The sequence below is a fragment of the Tenrec ecaudatus genome, chromosome 11 (genome assembly GCF_050624435.1).
Source record: "Tenrec ecaudatus isolate mTenEca1 chromosome 11, mTenEca1.hap1, whole genome shotgun sequence".
NCBI classification, from domain to species: Eukaryota; Metazoa; Chordata; class Mammalia; order Afrosoricida; family Tenrecidae; genus Tenrec; species Tenrec ecaudatus.
The window spans coordinates 282,863-297,999 of record NC_134540.1 but is presented as its reverse complement, the minus strand read 5'-3'; the positions used below and the strand labels follow the sequence as shown (position 1 = coordinate 297,999).

Below are 15,137 nucleotides of genomic sequence, written 5' to 3'. Positions count from 1 at the left end.
TGACCATCTAACTCATAAACAACAAAGCCCACATGGAAGCACACCAGCCTGTGTGACTACGAGGTGTCGAAGAGATCAGGTATCAGGCATCAAAGAACAAAAAAACATATCGCTATAAATGAGGGTGAGTGCAGATTGGAGACCCAAAGCCCATCTGTTGGTAATGGGACACCCCCTTACTGAGGGGTCGCAGGGAAGAGACAAGCCAGTCAGCGTGCAGTATAGCAACAATGAAACATACAACTTTCCTCTAGTTCTTAAATGCTTCCTCCCCACATTGTCATGATCCCAACTCTACCCTAGAAATCTGGATAGACCAGAGGATGTACATTGGTACAGATAAGAAGTGGAAACACAGGGAATCCAGGACAGATGACCCCTTCAGGAACAGTGGTGAGAGTGGCAATACCTGGGAAGAAAAGGGGAACCAATTACAAGGATCTACATATAACCTCCTCCCTGGGGGATGGACGACAGAAAATGGGCGAAGGGAGACGTCAGACAGTGTAACATATGACAAAATAACAATAATTTATAAATTATCAAGGGTTCATGAGGGCGGGGGGAAATGAGTAGCTGATATTAAGAGCTCAAGTAGAAAGCAAATATTTTGAGAATGATGATGGCAACAAATGTACAAATGTGCTTGACACACTACATGAATGTATAGATTGTGATAAGCATTGTATGAGCCCCTAATAAAATAAAAAATTGAGTTCCTCTAAAACAACAAACAAACCAAAATAGAAAAAAACTTATGATCATCTCAGTCGATAAGGAAAATAAGCATTCCAAAATCTCAACATGTATTCCTAACTTTATTGATGTGTACCAGAAAAAAATGTGAACTTCTTTATCCTGATAAGGACATCTGCAAAAAACCCTTCCGGTACACCATGGTAAACAATGAAACACTGGAAGTTTTCCTAAAAAGAGCAGAGAGAACACATACTGTCTTCTATTTCACAGTCAGACAAGATAACTAAATGAAAGGAACCAAGTTTTGAAGAAATCAGACAGCGCTGTTACCAAAAAGAATAGTATCTGGGTCTTAAAACAAGCAGCCACCTAAGTAAAGTGTCAACTAAGTCCACATGGAAGAAGTATACTAGCCTGTGTGATCCAAGGACTGTAAATCATAAAATCCAAATCTGGAGGGGGTAATTATCAGACCTTAAATTGTGAACACTTGGAACAATTTACCTTGGCTTTCTATGGGAAGCAAAAGAATAAGATTAATTTGGTTATTCATTAACAAGCACTCTTGTTCTCTAATATAAATCACATTACTCAAATCACATTATTTTGTTGAATTCTTACTGACAAGGAGGCCAAGGGAGACCATACTAAAAGTTTTAATGTTTAATTGGATCGTCACTGATTACACTGTGAACATACTTTAAATCCCATTTTATTTAAATCATGTCAGTTGAAGTACATTAATTTCTAACTTCTAGAGACTCAGCCTTTGTGCTCTGGTTGCACAGGGCCCAGTTCACTGTGCTATTTACTCTTCTAAACAGCCCCACGCCCCCAATTTCTCTTACCTTCTGCATGCACTTGGGGCATTTATAGACTATGAATTTGTGACTGAGCCAATTTTAACCACATCTGGAAACTCAAGTGAGCACAGGGCCAGGGGTCTTACTCTAGGCCTATGATAAGGAACGAAGAACTGTGTCTAGAGAGTGCGGGGAGGTGGAGCAGGGCTCCTGCAAGTTGTCTGAGGAGACTATGTGCTATAGTTTATTGTGCCAGCCTGGCTGATAAACACAAGTAGGATTAACTGAAGGGCAGAGGGATAAATGGCTCGGTGAGCCTCACCTTGCTTGTTCTGTGCCTCAATTTAAAGGGGTACACTACCTGTGGGATGCCTAGCCTGTGGACTGTGTCGCTGTAAGTTGAGGTCCCTTTAAGCCCACACGATTGGAATGTTTATCTCTGGAGCTGGGGACCGACAGTTGATGACAGTTGGGGACCTGCCTTGCTGTTTGCTGCCTGGGTATATATAGCCCAGCTCTCTCTACAGAAGGGGACTGGCAACTGGCAGCTCTCAAAACTTGAAGGACTGCTAGTGTCTCACTGCTTTATAATTTAACTGTTAATTTCTTGTATTATCTATCTGTATATTTAACGGTTTATTTCTTGAATTATATATCTATCTTGACAAATATATTTATATATAATTACTAGCAATCTGGTTTGTCTCTCTAGAGAACCCTGTCCAATACACTATGTCTGGAGAGGGTAAAGTGAGCTGTGCCTCTCTGAGCAGGGGCAGTGAGACAAGGACAAGGAAAGCCACCAGACAAGTCTGACTGATGAATCACCACGTACCAGAAACAGGGAGGCTGTGAACCTGAACACCTAGGACCTCGCCAAGTGAGGAAATGGCTGGGGCGGGATCCCAGACAAAAGGGGCCAATGTTTACATGCTAGCCAACCTGAGACAACAGCCATGGCTTTTTGAAAACCCCAGCCCTGACACAAAGGGCCCTGAAAAAGGGCCCATCACTCTGGGCAGGGTCTTGCTACTTTCACCTTTTCAAAAGCATAATCCCGCTCGCAGACTGTCCTCGGTGTGTCCTTACTGCTTAATAAACCTGCTGTGCTGCCTCCTACTACCTGCTTGTTGGACCTCTGCATTGTCACCATGCCACCGCTGCTTTTGAGAAACCAGCAAGGTATCCTGACATCTTGGGGGCTCATCCAGGAGAGACTAATTGACAACAGGATCCTCTAAGTCTTGGAATTATGGGACAAAATCAATCTCACACAAAACCGAGACTGACTTCTTCAGATTGTGTCCTTTAAGAACTGGACTAAACTGTGCCTCCAGGTACACTCCCTGAGAGAGAGAAAAAAGTAGTTCTTAAATTTGCTTGGCCTCAATACCCGCTGGTGAGCAGAGAAAGCTGGCTTCCAGTCACATCTTTGGAATACAAGGCCATTTCACAGTTGGATCTTTTCTGTCCCAAAGGGAAGTGGTCCGAGGTCCCATATGTACAGGCTTTATGCTTTGCAAGAATACCCAGAAAGTTGCTCAAACAGCTCCCCAAGTATTCCCACCTAAGCCCACCCCAGCCTTCCCAGCTGTTTCGATTTGTGAAAAGGAAGCTAATCCAGAAACAAACAGAAGTTATGCTTAAACCTCACTCCATGCACACCACTGGTCAGGAAAGGGTAAAAGTCCCCAAGACCCCCAGAGACTTGCCTGGTGCCTCCACAACTGGAGAGGTGGTTCTATACCACCTATGCCTTTTACAGGATGTGGCAATGGGTTCATGCTCAGTTTAGGAGAAGCAGAAAAAGCTTTTTCAAAGATCAATGTAGTATGTTCAGAGAAGACAAGCTGCCTGTTTCAATCTACCAAACACAATGACTATTACTTAACTGGCCTAACTGTAAGGGAATGGGATCCTACCCCTACAGTGAAGATGGCTGAGCATAAATCACACAGCGGATTGATAAGCTTACATAAGAGTGAAATTTGTAAGTGAGGAGGTCTATCAAGAAGCATTGTAGAAACACACTGAACAAGTTGATTTTTTTCAGAAATACATTTTATTAGTATTTAAATTTTTTCTTAGTACAATCTAGTTTTGTGTACCTACATTTTATTATCCTTGTTGATATTATTGCTGAAGTACTAACTGCGAAATAATAAATCACCTTTCGGAATATCTTTTGTTAGACATAAAATAGCCAGTAGAGCAGAGAACCGGTTAAGTTATTTAAATCTCACCACCAGTTGCATTCTCCTGCAGCTGCAGGTACTGTTTAGTGAATACTGTCTTTTGGTTGGAGGTGGGTTAATCTTAACTTCTGAAGGGAAGCTGCAATGGTTTGTTCATGAATTCTACCAGAACCCCAAGATCAGTGCATAAGAGGAGCACTAGATGCCTCAGCTAGACACTGTCGCACAGAGCAGCATCAAATTCAAAATGATAACAATTTCAGGGAATAATGATCAATGGATCCAAAGTTAGTAGACAAAGTACCTTCTGATGAGAACTTTAAAACTAAAGGTAAAATTCTTAACTTTTCAGTGGGTAAAAGTGGAAAACATGGAAGCAAAGCACAGCAATAAGTTAAAAACCACTCTCAATCCAAATATAAAATCAGCATTTTAATGCGATTTAACATCAACTTGAAAATTTAAAACCACAAACTCATGTATGTTCAAGGCTGCTCCCTAAATATTTGTGACACAAAAAGCTTTGAGGTAAATTTAGCATGAACTGAGAAAGTACACACCTGCGCAGCTGCTCACAAAACTGAAGAATTAGCCACTTATTAAGACAGATGTATACTTACGATGAAAGTGTTAGTTTTCCCAGAGGCACAAATAATTTTCATGATCCTTCTTTTCCATTTCTGTTGACTTCTTACTCACTGAGATGATTTCTTTTATGGAATTTGTAGTTTGAAGCATCAGTATGTGGCAAGCCATCCTTACTTAAGACTTCTCTTTACCGCAAGTGTGCTTGTGCACAGAGAAGTTTGAGGACCAACGAAAGGTTTTGCCGCATTCCTTACACTCATAAGGCCTCTCTCCACTGTGAACTCTCCTATGTCTGATGAGGGATGAATAATGAGAAAAGGCTCTGCCACATTCTTTACATTTATAAGGCCTCTCTCCACTGTGAATTATCATATGCTGAATGACATTTGAGGACACACTAAAGACTTTCCCACATAACTTACATTCATATGGCTTCTCCCCACTGTGAGTTCTCATATGACTATTGAGGGATGAAGACCGAACAAAGGTTTTCCCACATTCCTTACATTCAAAATGCTTCTCTCCACTGTGATTTCTCATATGTGCAATAAGGCCTGAAGACTGAAGAAAGGTTTTCCCACATTCCTTACACACATATGGCTTCTCCCCACTGTGAGTTCTCATATGTCTATTGAGGCCTGACGACTGACCAAAGGCTTTCCCACATTCCTGACATTCATAAGGCCTTTCTCCATTGTGACTTCTCATATGTGTACGGAGGTGAGAGGGATAGCGTAAGGTTTTGCCACATTCTTTACATTCATAGGGTTTCTTTCCGGTAACAGTCTGCACTGGGGTCCTGGGGTAAGGAGGCCAACTGCAGACTTCCTCACATCCCTTATCTTGATAGGTACCATATTCAAAGTGAGTGCTGATATGTTGTGCAAGTGACGAATGATCCATGGAGGATTCCACACACTGGAGATATGATGAGTAGGCTTCCACAGGAGTTCTTCTGAGCACAGAGAGATCTAGAACCCAGCTGAAGGACTGTCCACACTGAGCGTCTTCATTGACTTCACTGACATTCTCTATCATATGCTGCCTGTTAAAATAAGAAACAGTTTAATATGATATATTGGTTAGTTTTGACTGTGCTAGACACAGTAAACGTTTTCTTCTTTTTACCTTGAATTGTTTCATGTCTCAGATTAAATCATCTGATGAAGATGCTACCATTATTCTCATTCTGTTTCTTCACTTTGGTGATTTCTAATGGTGTATCAGTGAGATATATTTTAATTATTCAGTATTTCAGATTGGGTTAGTGAAGTCACCCAATGGTAAAATCATCAGTCAAAATAGACCCAATAGTAATAGGTTTGAGATGCGTTTACCATAAGAGTTACAATGCATGCATCTATTTACATTTATATACTGTGGTAGTTACACAATTTTATGTCAACCTGAAGATTATGAAAGTGCAGGTGTGGAGTTTAGCCTGCAGGGCCCTGGGACCCTCCGTGTCTCTCTCAGCCTTTACTCTCCTGCTGGCTGGCCCTAATTGCTGCCAGAAACACCATCACTGGATCCACACAACTTTGCACCCACAGGTTTGTGATCTTCCTGCCTTCTGCATCACTGCCTGTGACAATATGAGGGGCTTTGGGACTAGTATCAGACTTATGGACTTGAGTTGTACCAGACTGGGATGTTTCCTCGATATAATATTAATTCTTGATAGAAAACTCTTTCTTACACATATGAGTGTTTCTAGATTTGTGTCTCTCGTTCACCCAGCCTAACACACTATGGTACCTGGGGAGTGGGGTACTACAGAAACAAGTCTTGAAAATGGACAGTGCTGCTTGTCTGCTCTCTGCCTTATGGTAGGTTTTCTTGGTTGGCTAGCCAGAGGTGAGCTAGGGCCACACTACTCACTGGGCTGTTTTCTGGAAAAGACATGGGAAGAAGTGAAGGTTTTGAGTCTTAAAAGTTGTCTTTGGTTCCACCTTTCTCCCCCACCTTCCCCTTCCCCTCCTGATATCACTATTCTCATGATTGGTCCTGAGGGGTTTATCTGTTCTGGATTCCCTGTGTTTCCAGCTCTTACCTGTATCCTCTGCTCTAGCCAGATTTGATCTACATATTACACATATTACCCCCTCCCTGGGGGACGGTCAACAGAAAAGTGGAAGAAGGGAGACATTGGACGGTATAAGATATGAAAAAAAAAATTTACAAATTATCAAAGGTTCAGAAGGGAGGGCGGGTGGGGAAGGAAGAGGAAAAAAATGAGGAGCTGATACCAAGGGCTCAAGTAGAAAACAAATGTCTTCAGAACGATGATGGTAACAAATGTACAAATGTGCCTGACACAATGGATGGACGAATGGATTGTGATGAGTTGTATGAGCCCCCAATAAAATGATTTTTTTTAAAGTTGTCTTTGGTTATGCCTGACTGAACGGTTGAAAATGAATGTGATTTATAATAGATTTTGTGCTCAGGGGGCGAAATTGCCCCATGAACTTCTGTGGGACCATGCTGCTTAGTCAAATGGCTGACTGAAGGCCTGGCCCTGTTTTGATGCAGCCATAGGCCCAAGGCCATACTGCATATGAGTGGGGTTGTTTAGATGAGAAAAGATTGAATCTGGCTGTTTTAAGATTTGAGTTTAAGAATTTAGATCTAGCTGTACAAGGATTATAATGATTTCTTCTAATTACTATTATTGAGATAATTATGATAAAAATGATTATTGGTCAATATGAATAGAGAGCGTTTGTAAGCTCACTGCTTTCAGCTGTTATATTGGTTCTGTTCAATGAGTACATACAGGAAATGCTGGCAAAAATGTACAGAAACGTATGCCCCATTAAGTGTCTTTCAGTGCTCAGTACATTTGCATTTGGAAAGACATGCCTAGAGAAAAATGGGCACTCTTAAGTGGGGAAAAAAAGGTACTTTTGACCTTTTTAAAATTTGAACTGGTACTTTGCTTCTGACGTTGGAAAATTCTGTTAGTCTGGAGTGACTAGAGAAACAAATTTAATAGACACTCATGTGTATAAGAAAGAGCCTAATATAAGAATTGTATATTAAGAAAACATCCCAGCCGAATTCAGGTAAGGCCATAGGTCCAATATTAACCGTTATGTCCAATACCAGCCCATACATTTGTCTTCAGACTCACACAACACATGCAATGACCCCAAATGCTGAAAGATCACAGGCCAGTGGATGAGAGTCTTACTGGTCCAATGGTGGTGGAAGTAACTTAGCACCTCTGTGTGTCTCCATGTGGCGACTCCAGCTCCAGGGCTCTGATTCCATCAGTGTATCTCCATGTGGATTATCAACAGGATTGTCAAGCAGAGAGTAAAGGTCTGGCCTATGGTGAGCAATTTATCTCCATATCGTCTCCAAATGAGGTCATTAAGCTGCACCCTGATCTACAGGCTAACCTCCACCCCTTCACTCTTAATAGTCTCACGTTGACACCAGCTTATGTAACTACCATAGACCACTCTTTAACTTGACACTTTCACACAACTCTTTGGCCATTATCTAATTTACAAATAAGCAATAATAAAATCATATCTGTACCTAACAGGATAAAACTCAAATGCATACAAACCAAAAATGTGCCACGCTCATTTAAATATAACATTCTAAATGAACGAAAGAAAAATGTCCTATAGTTTGTAAGCCAACGACTTCATGCCTTTATCTTCCAATTTGGGTATTCAATTTTGGTACTGCCCTTTTACATTAACCCAGTACTCTGGGGAGACAATCCTAATCTTTAATGTGAAAAATATTCATTCTAGTTGGAACCTTGTGAAGTCTGCGTCCATAAGCAAAGTCAAATCAAGACAGATCATCCATAAAGCCAGTAGTAATATGCACCAGTTCACAGGTACAAAATTCTTATCTTCATCTGGCTGGGCCTGGTCAACTCAATGTGGGCTGCCTCACTTACCCTCAAAGGGTACCCAATGCATTTAGACCATTGGCCCAGTCACAAATTCTCAACAACAATAGCCCCCCTGGGCTAGCTCAGGTACTTCAGACCAATTTCTTCTTGTCTTCTCCTATAGTCACTCTGAACCAGGTTCATGGGTGTCAGTTGCCAGACTCAACTCATCTCTGTATTGCTGCGTTTCAATCACTTCCCCTCAACAATTGGATCCAGGTGGTCAATTAGCAAGAATTTCAGCCTGTCCACAGGCTTCCTTTAACCTTCATTCCTAGAGAGGAGAGTTTCATTATGGCTCCAAATTTTTTCCAACTAATGGCACAAACCACTAATTCAAAATTCAAAAGTGCACTAGGCAAGCCTCTTCACCTTCCAATATCCTGAGCACTCAAGGAACTGGGTGGGGATTATCCTTTTAGAGCTTTCTTTGCAGGTCTGTTCTAACACATTTAAATTCCAATTTCATGGCTGAAGGCAAGTAGTCTTACAAACTCTCTATTTTTACTTCCATATAATCATTCCTATCAATCATTATATCAGTAACAATACGCAGAAGAAAACAGTATAAATCTAGTACAGGCAAATCCTAAAATCACTTATTAAAACAGTCAGGTCCAATCCTTATCTATCTTATCTTAATCCTTATCTAAATTATCCCATTGATACAAAGTATGGCCCTGGGGCTCTGAATCAAGCCAGGCCCAGGCTTTCCATCAGCCATTTTGACCTGTCAGCCAGTTTCACTAAGCAGCATGGTCTCTGAGAAATACAAGTGACAATTTCACTCCGAGCTCCAAATATACATTAATCACATTCATTTTCACCATTTCTAACAGGAATAACCAAAGAAGAGAATCAAAACTTTAGCTTCCCATATTTTTTTCTAAAAACAACCCAGTAAACTGCAGCCAAATTAGAAAAACTACCAGGAGGCAGAGGTCAAACAAGCATCCACTCTCCATCTCTAGGGTTTATTTCTCTAGTAACCCACTCCCAAGGAAGAGGGACTTATGAAACACTATGCTGGGCTGTTTCCTTAATAAACAATGACTTTGTGATATAAAGCATTTTCTTACACACATGAGGGTCTCTGGATTTGGCTCTCTAGTTAACACAGCAAAACACATTTACATATGAGCGGATTCTAAAAGGCCTTGGAAAATTATATTACATTTACCACTAACTTTTTTAAGACTTCTCTGATCAAACATTTCAGTGCCATGATACCATCTTCAAATTCTCTTTTAAAGCACTTCTTGGTCTCAATTGAGTGACACTCACCTCACATATGCAGTCTGGTCTTTATTCTGATCTTCAGTGACATGCAATTCACAGATTTCTCCTACCATAGAGGACCAGGTGTCATTTTTCATGAACTGTATTGTATTTTCAGTGGACAGATTTTCTTCATCATCAAGGTTTTGAGAAACTGGAAAAATGATTTAAGCTAAGGTTAAAAGTAAAGCAAAGATCAAAGGCACTACTCAGAGGGGAAAGGTTGCTGTGAGAAAAAAGATTTTAATACATTTTCCTGTTTCACACTTAGACCACAGTCACAGAGCAATTCAACAGGAGATAGTGCCATGAAGACTGAGACTGACAAATGGAACGCAATGGGAAGAAGAAAGCAGACAGATTTTTGACACAATCCCCATGGAACATGAAGAGAGGAATGAGAGCCACCTTTCTCTGTGAGCACTGGTGTGTTGGAAGGATAGTCAGAGAAGCAAGCTCAATCTCTGTGCTTGCTCAACCCAAAAGAGACCAGTTCAAACTGACTTCTTCAAATCTCATTCCCTCCATACAGGCCTGGTCCTTCAGAGGCTTCTTCCCTCCTGCAGCCCTCAACACTGGCGGTGCTGGAAGTGCTACCTGCACTCTCCTCAGGTCTTCCTCTGGCTACTCGGGGACAACAGATGTGTGTGGCTGACCTGCTACTCGTGGAGAAAGACCTATCACAAGGGAAGACAGTAACAGGCAAGAACACTTCCCTGACACTGAGTCAAGACTTTAAAGTGTGAGGAGTGTGGGGAGATGTAAATTTATCTTGTCAAATTACCTTGTCAAACATGTGACAGACATAATAAGCCTCAATGTAATGCTCAAATGAAAAATAATCTCCGTGTGTACAACATTGGAAGAGACTTAAAGCTGTCACAATTGAAATATGATATCCCTGTAACACTCAGTCTCGGTCTCTATTCATGGAGAAGCCATGACAAGATCCTCCAAAGGGCACATACTACACTTGTCCCATTTATCAACGTCCTCTCATCACTGGGCCCGCACTGATCACAACAGGTATGCCATATGTGGTCACAGAGAGGGCGGTTTTAAATGAAGCCATCCATACCTACAGAGGCCAGGTTTCTGATGGTTTCCATCATCACGTCTCTGTAGAGTTTCCTCTGGGAAAGATCCAGCAAAGCCCACTCTTCCTGGGAGAAGTCCACAGCCACATCCTCAAGGGCCACCGAGTCCTGAAACATCCACATCTTCTGATTCAGTAAATTACCATGTAGTTTTCAAGTGAAAGGAAATGTTTTGAAAATGATGAAGGCAACATATGTACAAATGTGCTTGACACATTGGATGTATGTATGGTTTGTGAAAAGAACTGGAAGAGCCCCAAACAAAATTATTTAAAAACCCCAAAAAGTTACCATGTAGTTCAGTGTGTGAAAGGAGGGGTCGGATGAAAATCCTGGAGACTGAGATTTCCTAGAGATTTGACCCGAGGTTCAGTGTCCTACTCCTGTCTACCTAGGTGAGCAATCATCTCATCCTTCACTGTCTAGGCTTAAGTGTATCTCAAACACTTAACAATTCTTCTACTACAGTGAACTTATCTCCCCACAGTTTGACTGTGGCCATTTGCAATCTTATCTCTCCCTATTCTCTTGGTTCAGAAAAGGGAACACTTAGAACACAGGACATAAACTAGATAAATGCTCTAAAATTTAACCCCTATGCCACACTTGATCATCTCTTCCATTCATGAGGAAGGGTGTGCTGTTCACATCTTTCCACAGGATGAAATCGAGTATTTATGAATTACAGATGGAAGCAGGATGAGATATTAACTAGTAGCAAGCACTGCAGAAACTGCAGTTTTTCCCTTGGCCCCTTACCATCCTTGGGAGGCCCAGTGGCCTGCAGGACAAAGGGCAACTCAAAGCCCTGACCTCACAGTATTCGTTTTCAAGAACGTCAAGTGATCAAGAACTGACAGACCAGCTGCTGGAAAGAGAATGTTATTTTGGTGAACTGTGACATTTTGCACCTAGTCTTTAAAAGCTCTACAGTTGCACTTTGTGCACTCTGCCCCTTCACAGCACGCAGCATTAATAAAAAAAATAACCAGAACCCAGTTGAAGAACAGATAATGAAAGAATCCAGATTTCACGACAATTTTCAAACTCTGAGACACAATACAGCAAAGCTCAGAATCTGTGCTTTGAGCAGACAGACGCCCAGATAGCGCACAAATACAATAATGTTATGTGATGACATGAGAGGCCAATCTCTGAAGAACCACAATACCAAGTCCTTGTGTTTGCTGGCTACGCATTTTAGTAATTCACTCAAGCGCAGAGGCTTTGGCTGCTAAACTACATAAATACCAGGAAAAAGAGACTTAAACACCAGCCCTTGAGATATTCCCATGTTTTCAGTTTCAGAACAAGCCCTTCAGCTTCTCGGGGAGGTTGATTCATGACACGAAGCAAGCAAGGCAGAGGACTGACAGGAGGCACTCACCCTGTGATGTGTGGGTCCCTAAGGAGAGTCCCTGGGTGGCACAGGGAGATAAGCCTTTGGCCACAAAAGGTTGAAGGGAGAATGCCAGAGAATGGCTGAAAAATGAGCCCCTGCGAGTTCTGTGGAGTGTAGTTTTAGTCTGAAACACGGGAACATCATGATTTGAAACCAAGTAAGAGACAAAGGGATTGTTCTTAATATAATAATTGTATTATTGGAATAGTTTATTTTTATCTAAAACCAATTCCAAGTATATTAGCTTTAGTTATGAGAATATAAATTGGCTGAAATGGACTAGTTCACCAAAAAATATCACTTTCTGAGAACAAATGATCACAATAATTATAGAAAAGCATGAAGTTGTAAAAGGGAAGAAAATGAAGTTCATGAGAAAGTGAACAACCGGAGAAGAAATATTGAGACTATTGAATTGTGAAGACTGTAACCAATCTCATGGATCTGTGTGGAAATTGTTGAATGGGAACAAAAACTGCTGTGGAAACATTCACTTGCACACAGACACAATCACAGAAAGATGATTGTTATGAAAATAAAACAACAGAGAGCACGTCGCTAGGGCCCGGTGGCCCCGGGCGTGGCCCACACCGTGACCTCCCTTAGCGCCTGGATGGTGACGTCTGTGAAGGGGACAGGATCGAAGCTACTTTATGGGGCTGTTGGGGAGATTAAATGAGAGGATGCTTGTCTACCACTTTGCAGGAGGCAGGGACTGGCAGACAGAGCCCGCCCACTGTGAGCCATGAGGGCCCCCCCAGTGCTGGCCGTCAGCGGGATGCAGACCGTCCACCGTCAGCACAGCTGCCGGGGTGGCCAGCGGCTCCAGGCCAGGGCGTCCTTTGTGGATGAGACGCTGTTTGGTAGCCCTGTGGGGACCTGGCCCAGCCCACCAGACTTCGACCCGCCATGGGTGGGAAAGGCCAATGGAGCCGGGAGGCCGAGTGGAAGGGTGTCTCAGACCTTGGACGCTAATAAGAGCTGCGAGAGCACCCCACCCAGGGGCAGCACCCCAATGCTCACACCAAGGAAAAACAACAAATACAGGCTGGTCGGCCACACTCCGTCTTACTGTGATGAGTCTCTATTTGGCTCCCGGACCAAGGGTACGGGCTGGGAGGCCCCGTGGATGGTCAAAGGTGATGCTGCCAAGCTCCAGGCCCTCTTCTGGACACCCCCCACCACTCCCAGGGGCAGCCACACGCCCCAGCCCAGGGAGACACCTCTTCGGGCTGTCCACCCAGCCAGTCCTGCCACGACCCATCCTGGTGTTGCGGAGGCGGCAGCAGACTCCCGTTCCCTGACATGGACTGAGAGAGCACCAAGAGTCCCCCCATTTCAGCCTTGCTGCTCTGTGACAGTGCCAACCCAATGCCTCCCACCTTAGGCTGCGAAGGAGAACAAACAGACCAAGTGCCAACTGGCTCAGTGGAGAGGCCCTGAGACTCCCCGACACTGACCGTGGAGACATGGGAGCCTCGAGGCTGGCTCTTGGAGGGGGGCGTGGGGGGAGGGCGGGTGGCCATGTATTTTCCCTGTGTAATAAATGTTAAAACCATTAAAAAAAATTTTTTTTAAAGAAAAAAGAAAATAAAACAACAAAAGAGTTCAGGGTCTATTGTAACAATAAGAATCCTAGCAAAAGTAAAGTCATCAAATCTTTAGACAGGAAGACAAGAGTTCAGATGGGAACCCACTGGGAGGTCATAAAAACTGACAATGCCTACGTATCATCAGAAATCCTGATGCCTGTGATTTAAGCCAGACACGGCCAGTATATGCACTGTTTATGATAAGTTGTTGTTGTTAGGTGCCATCAAGTCAGCTCGGACCCACAGTGACCCTATGCACAACAAAAGAAAACACTGTGACATCCTCACAATTGTTCCTATGACCGAGCAGCCACTGTGTCAATCCATCCACTTTACCAAACCTGATGTTCTTCTTCAGGGAATGGTCTCTCCTAGCAACATATCCAAAGTATGTAAGTCAAAGTCTTGCCATCCCTGCTTCTAAGTAGCACTCTGGCCTTACCTCTTCCGAGACAGATCACTTTGCCCTTTTAGCAGCCCACGGTACCTTCAACATTCTTTAGCACAATTCAAATGCATCGATTCTTCTACAGTCTTCCTTATTCAATGTCCAACTTTCACATAACCATATATGAGGCAATGGAGAATACCATGGTTTGGGTCAGGCCACCATAGTTCGCAAATATCCTTAATCTTCAATACTCTAAAAAGATCATGTGCAACATTTTACCCAATGCAACTCAGCTTTTAATCTATTGACTGTTGTCCCCATGAGCACTGATTATTGTGGATGCAACCAAGACAAAACCCTTGACAAATTAAACTGTTTCTCCATTTATCATGATGTTATCTACGAGCCCAGTTGTCAGGCTGTCGGTGTTGCTAACATTGAGTTCTAATCCACACTGAAGCTGCAGTCCTTGATCTTCATCAGCAAGTGCTGCAATTTCTCCTCACTTTCAGCAAGCAAGCTTCTGTGATCTGCGTATCACAGGTTGTCAATCACCTTTCCTCTAATCGAAGTGCCACATTCTTCTTCAAATAACCCAATTCCCCTGATGATTTGCTCAGCATACAGATTGAACAAGTACGGTGAGAGGATTCTACAGTGACCCACACCTCTCCTGACTTTAAACCATGCAGTATTCCATTGCTTGTGCAACTGGCTCTTGATCCAGGTACAAGTTCCTCATGAGCACAAGGAAGTGTTCCAGAATTCCTTACTGCTCAAGGTTATCACAGGTGATGAATGGCCACACAGTCAAATGCCTTTGCACAGTCGATGAAACACAAGGAAATATCTTTCTGGTTTTCCCTGCTTTGAGCCAAGAGGGATGTGACATCAGCAATGACATCCCCTGTTCCATGTCCACTTCTGAACGTCTGGAAGCTCCCTATCAATGAACGGCTGCAACCACTGTTGGGCCATCTTTAAGCACAATTTTGTTGAGTGCTGTATCAGTGAAATCATTCTATAGTTTGAGATTCTATTAGGTCAGTCATCTTTTCTTAAGAATAGTTGACAATAAAAGTCAACAGTGGCATAATGCATGGAAATGAAATTCCCACATTATAATTTTACAAAGTCATGTGAAAACCTCTTCATTTCAGTAGAAACTGCCTT

The 15,137-nt window shown here is 42.6% G+C and overlaps 2 protein-coding genes across 3 annotated transcripts in view; one reads left to right on the top strand and one right to left on the bottom strand.

Annotated features, from left to right (window-relative positions):
- Positions 1 to 3,591: 3,591 nt before the first annotated feature.
- The window catches only part of LOC142461119 (uncharacterized), a 73,138-nt gene continuing 61,592 nt past the window's right edge, over positions 3,592 to 15,137 (bottom strand). Inside the window, exons 3-5 of one of the 2 annotated variants that reach the window (XM_075562736.1) lie at positions 10,561 to 10,687; positions 9,489 to 9,636; positions 3,592 to 5,330 (exon numbers count right to left, since the gene is read on the bottom strand). In XM_075562736.1, the coding sequence (XP_075418851.1) occupies positions 4,460 to 5,330; positions 9,489 to 9,636; positions 10,561 to 10,687 (1,146 nt within the window). In that variant the 3' untranslated portion in view covers positions 3,592 to 4,459. The remainder of the gene's footprint in view (positions 5,331 to 9,488; positions 9,637 to 10,560; positions 10,688 to 15,137) is intronic. The other variant, XM_075562737.1, reaches the window with a different exon arrangement.
- LOC142461123 (RBPJ-interacting and tubulin-associated protein 1-like) lies at positions 9,863 to 13,479 on the top strand. Its single transcript, XM_075562741.1, has one exon. The coding sequence runs from the start codon at positions 12,727 to 12,729 to the stop codon at positions 13,366 to 13,368; it is 642 nt and encodes a 213-aa protein (XP_075418856.1). The 5' UTR covers positions 9,863 to 12,726; the 3' UTR covers positions 13,369 to 13,479.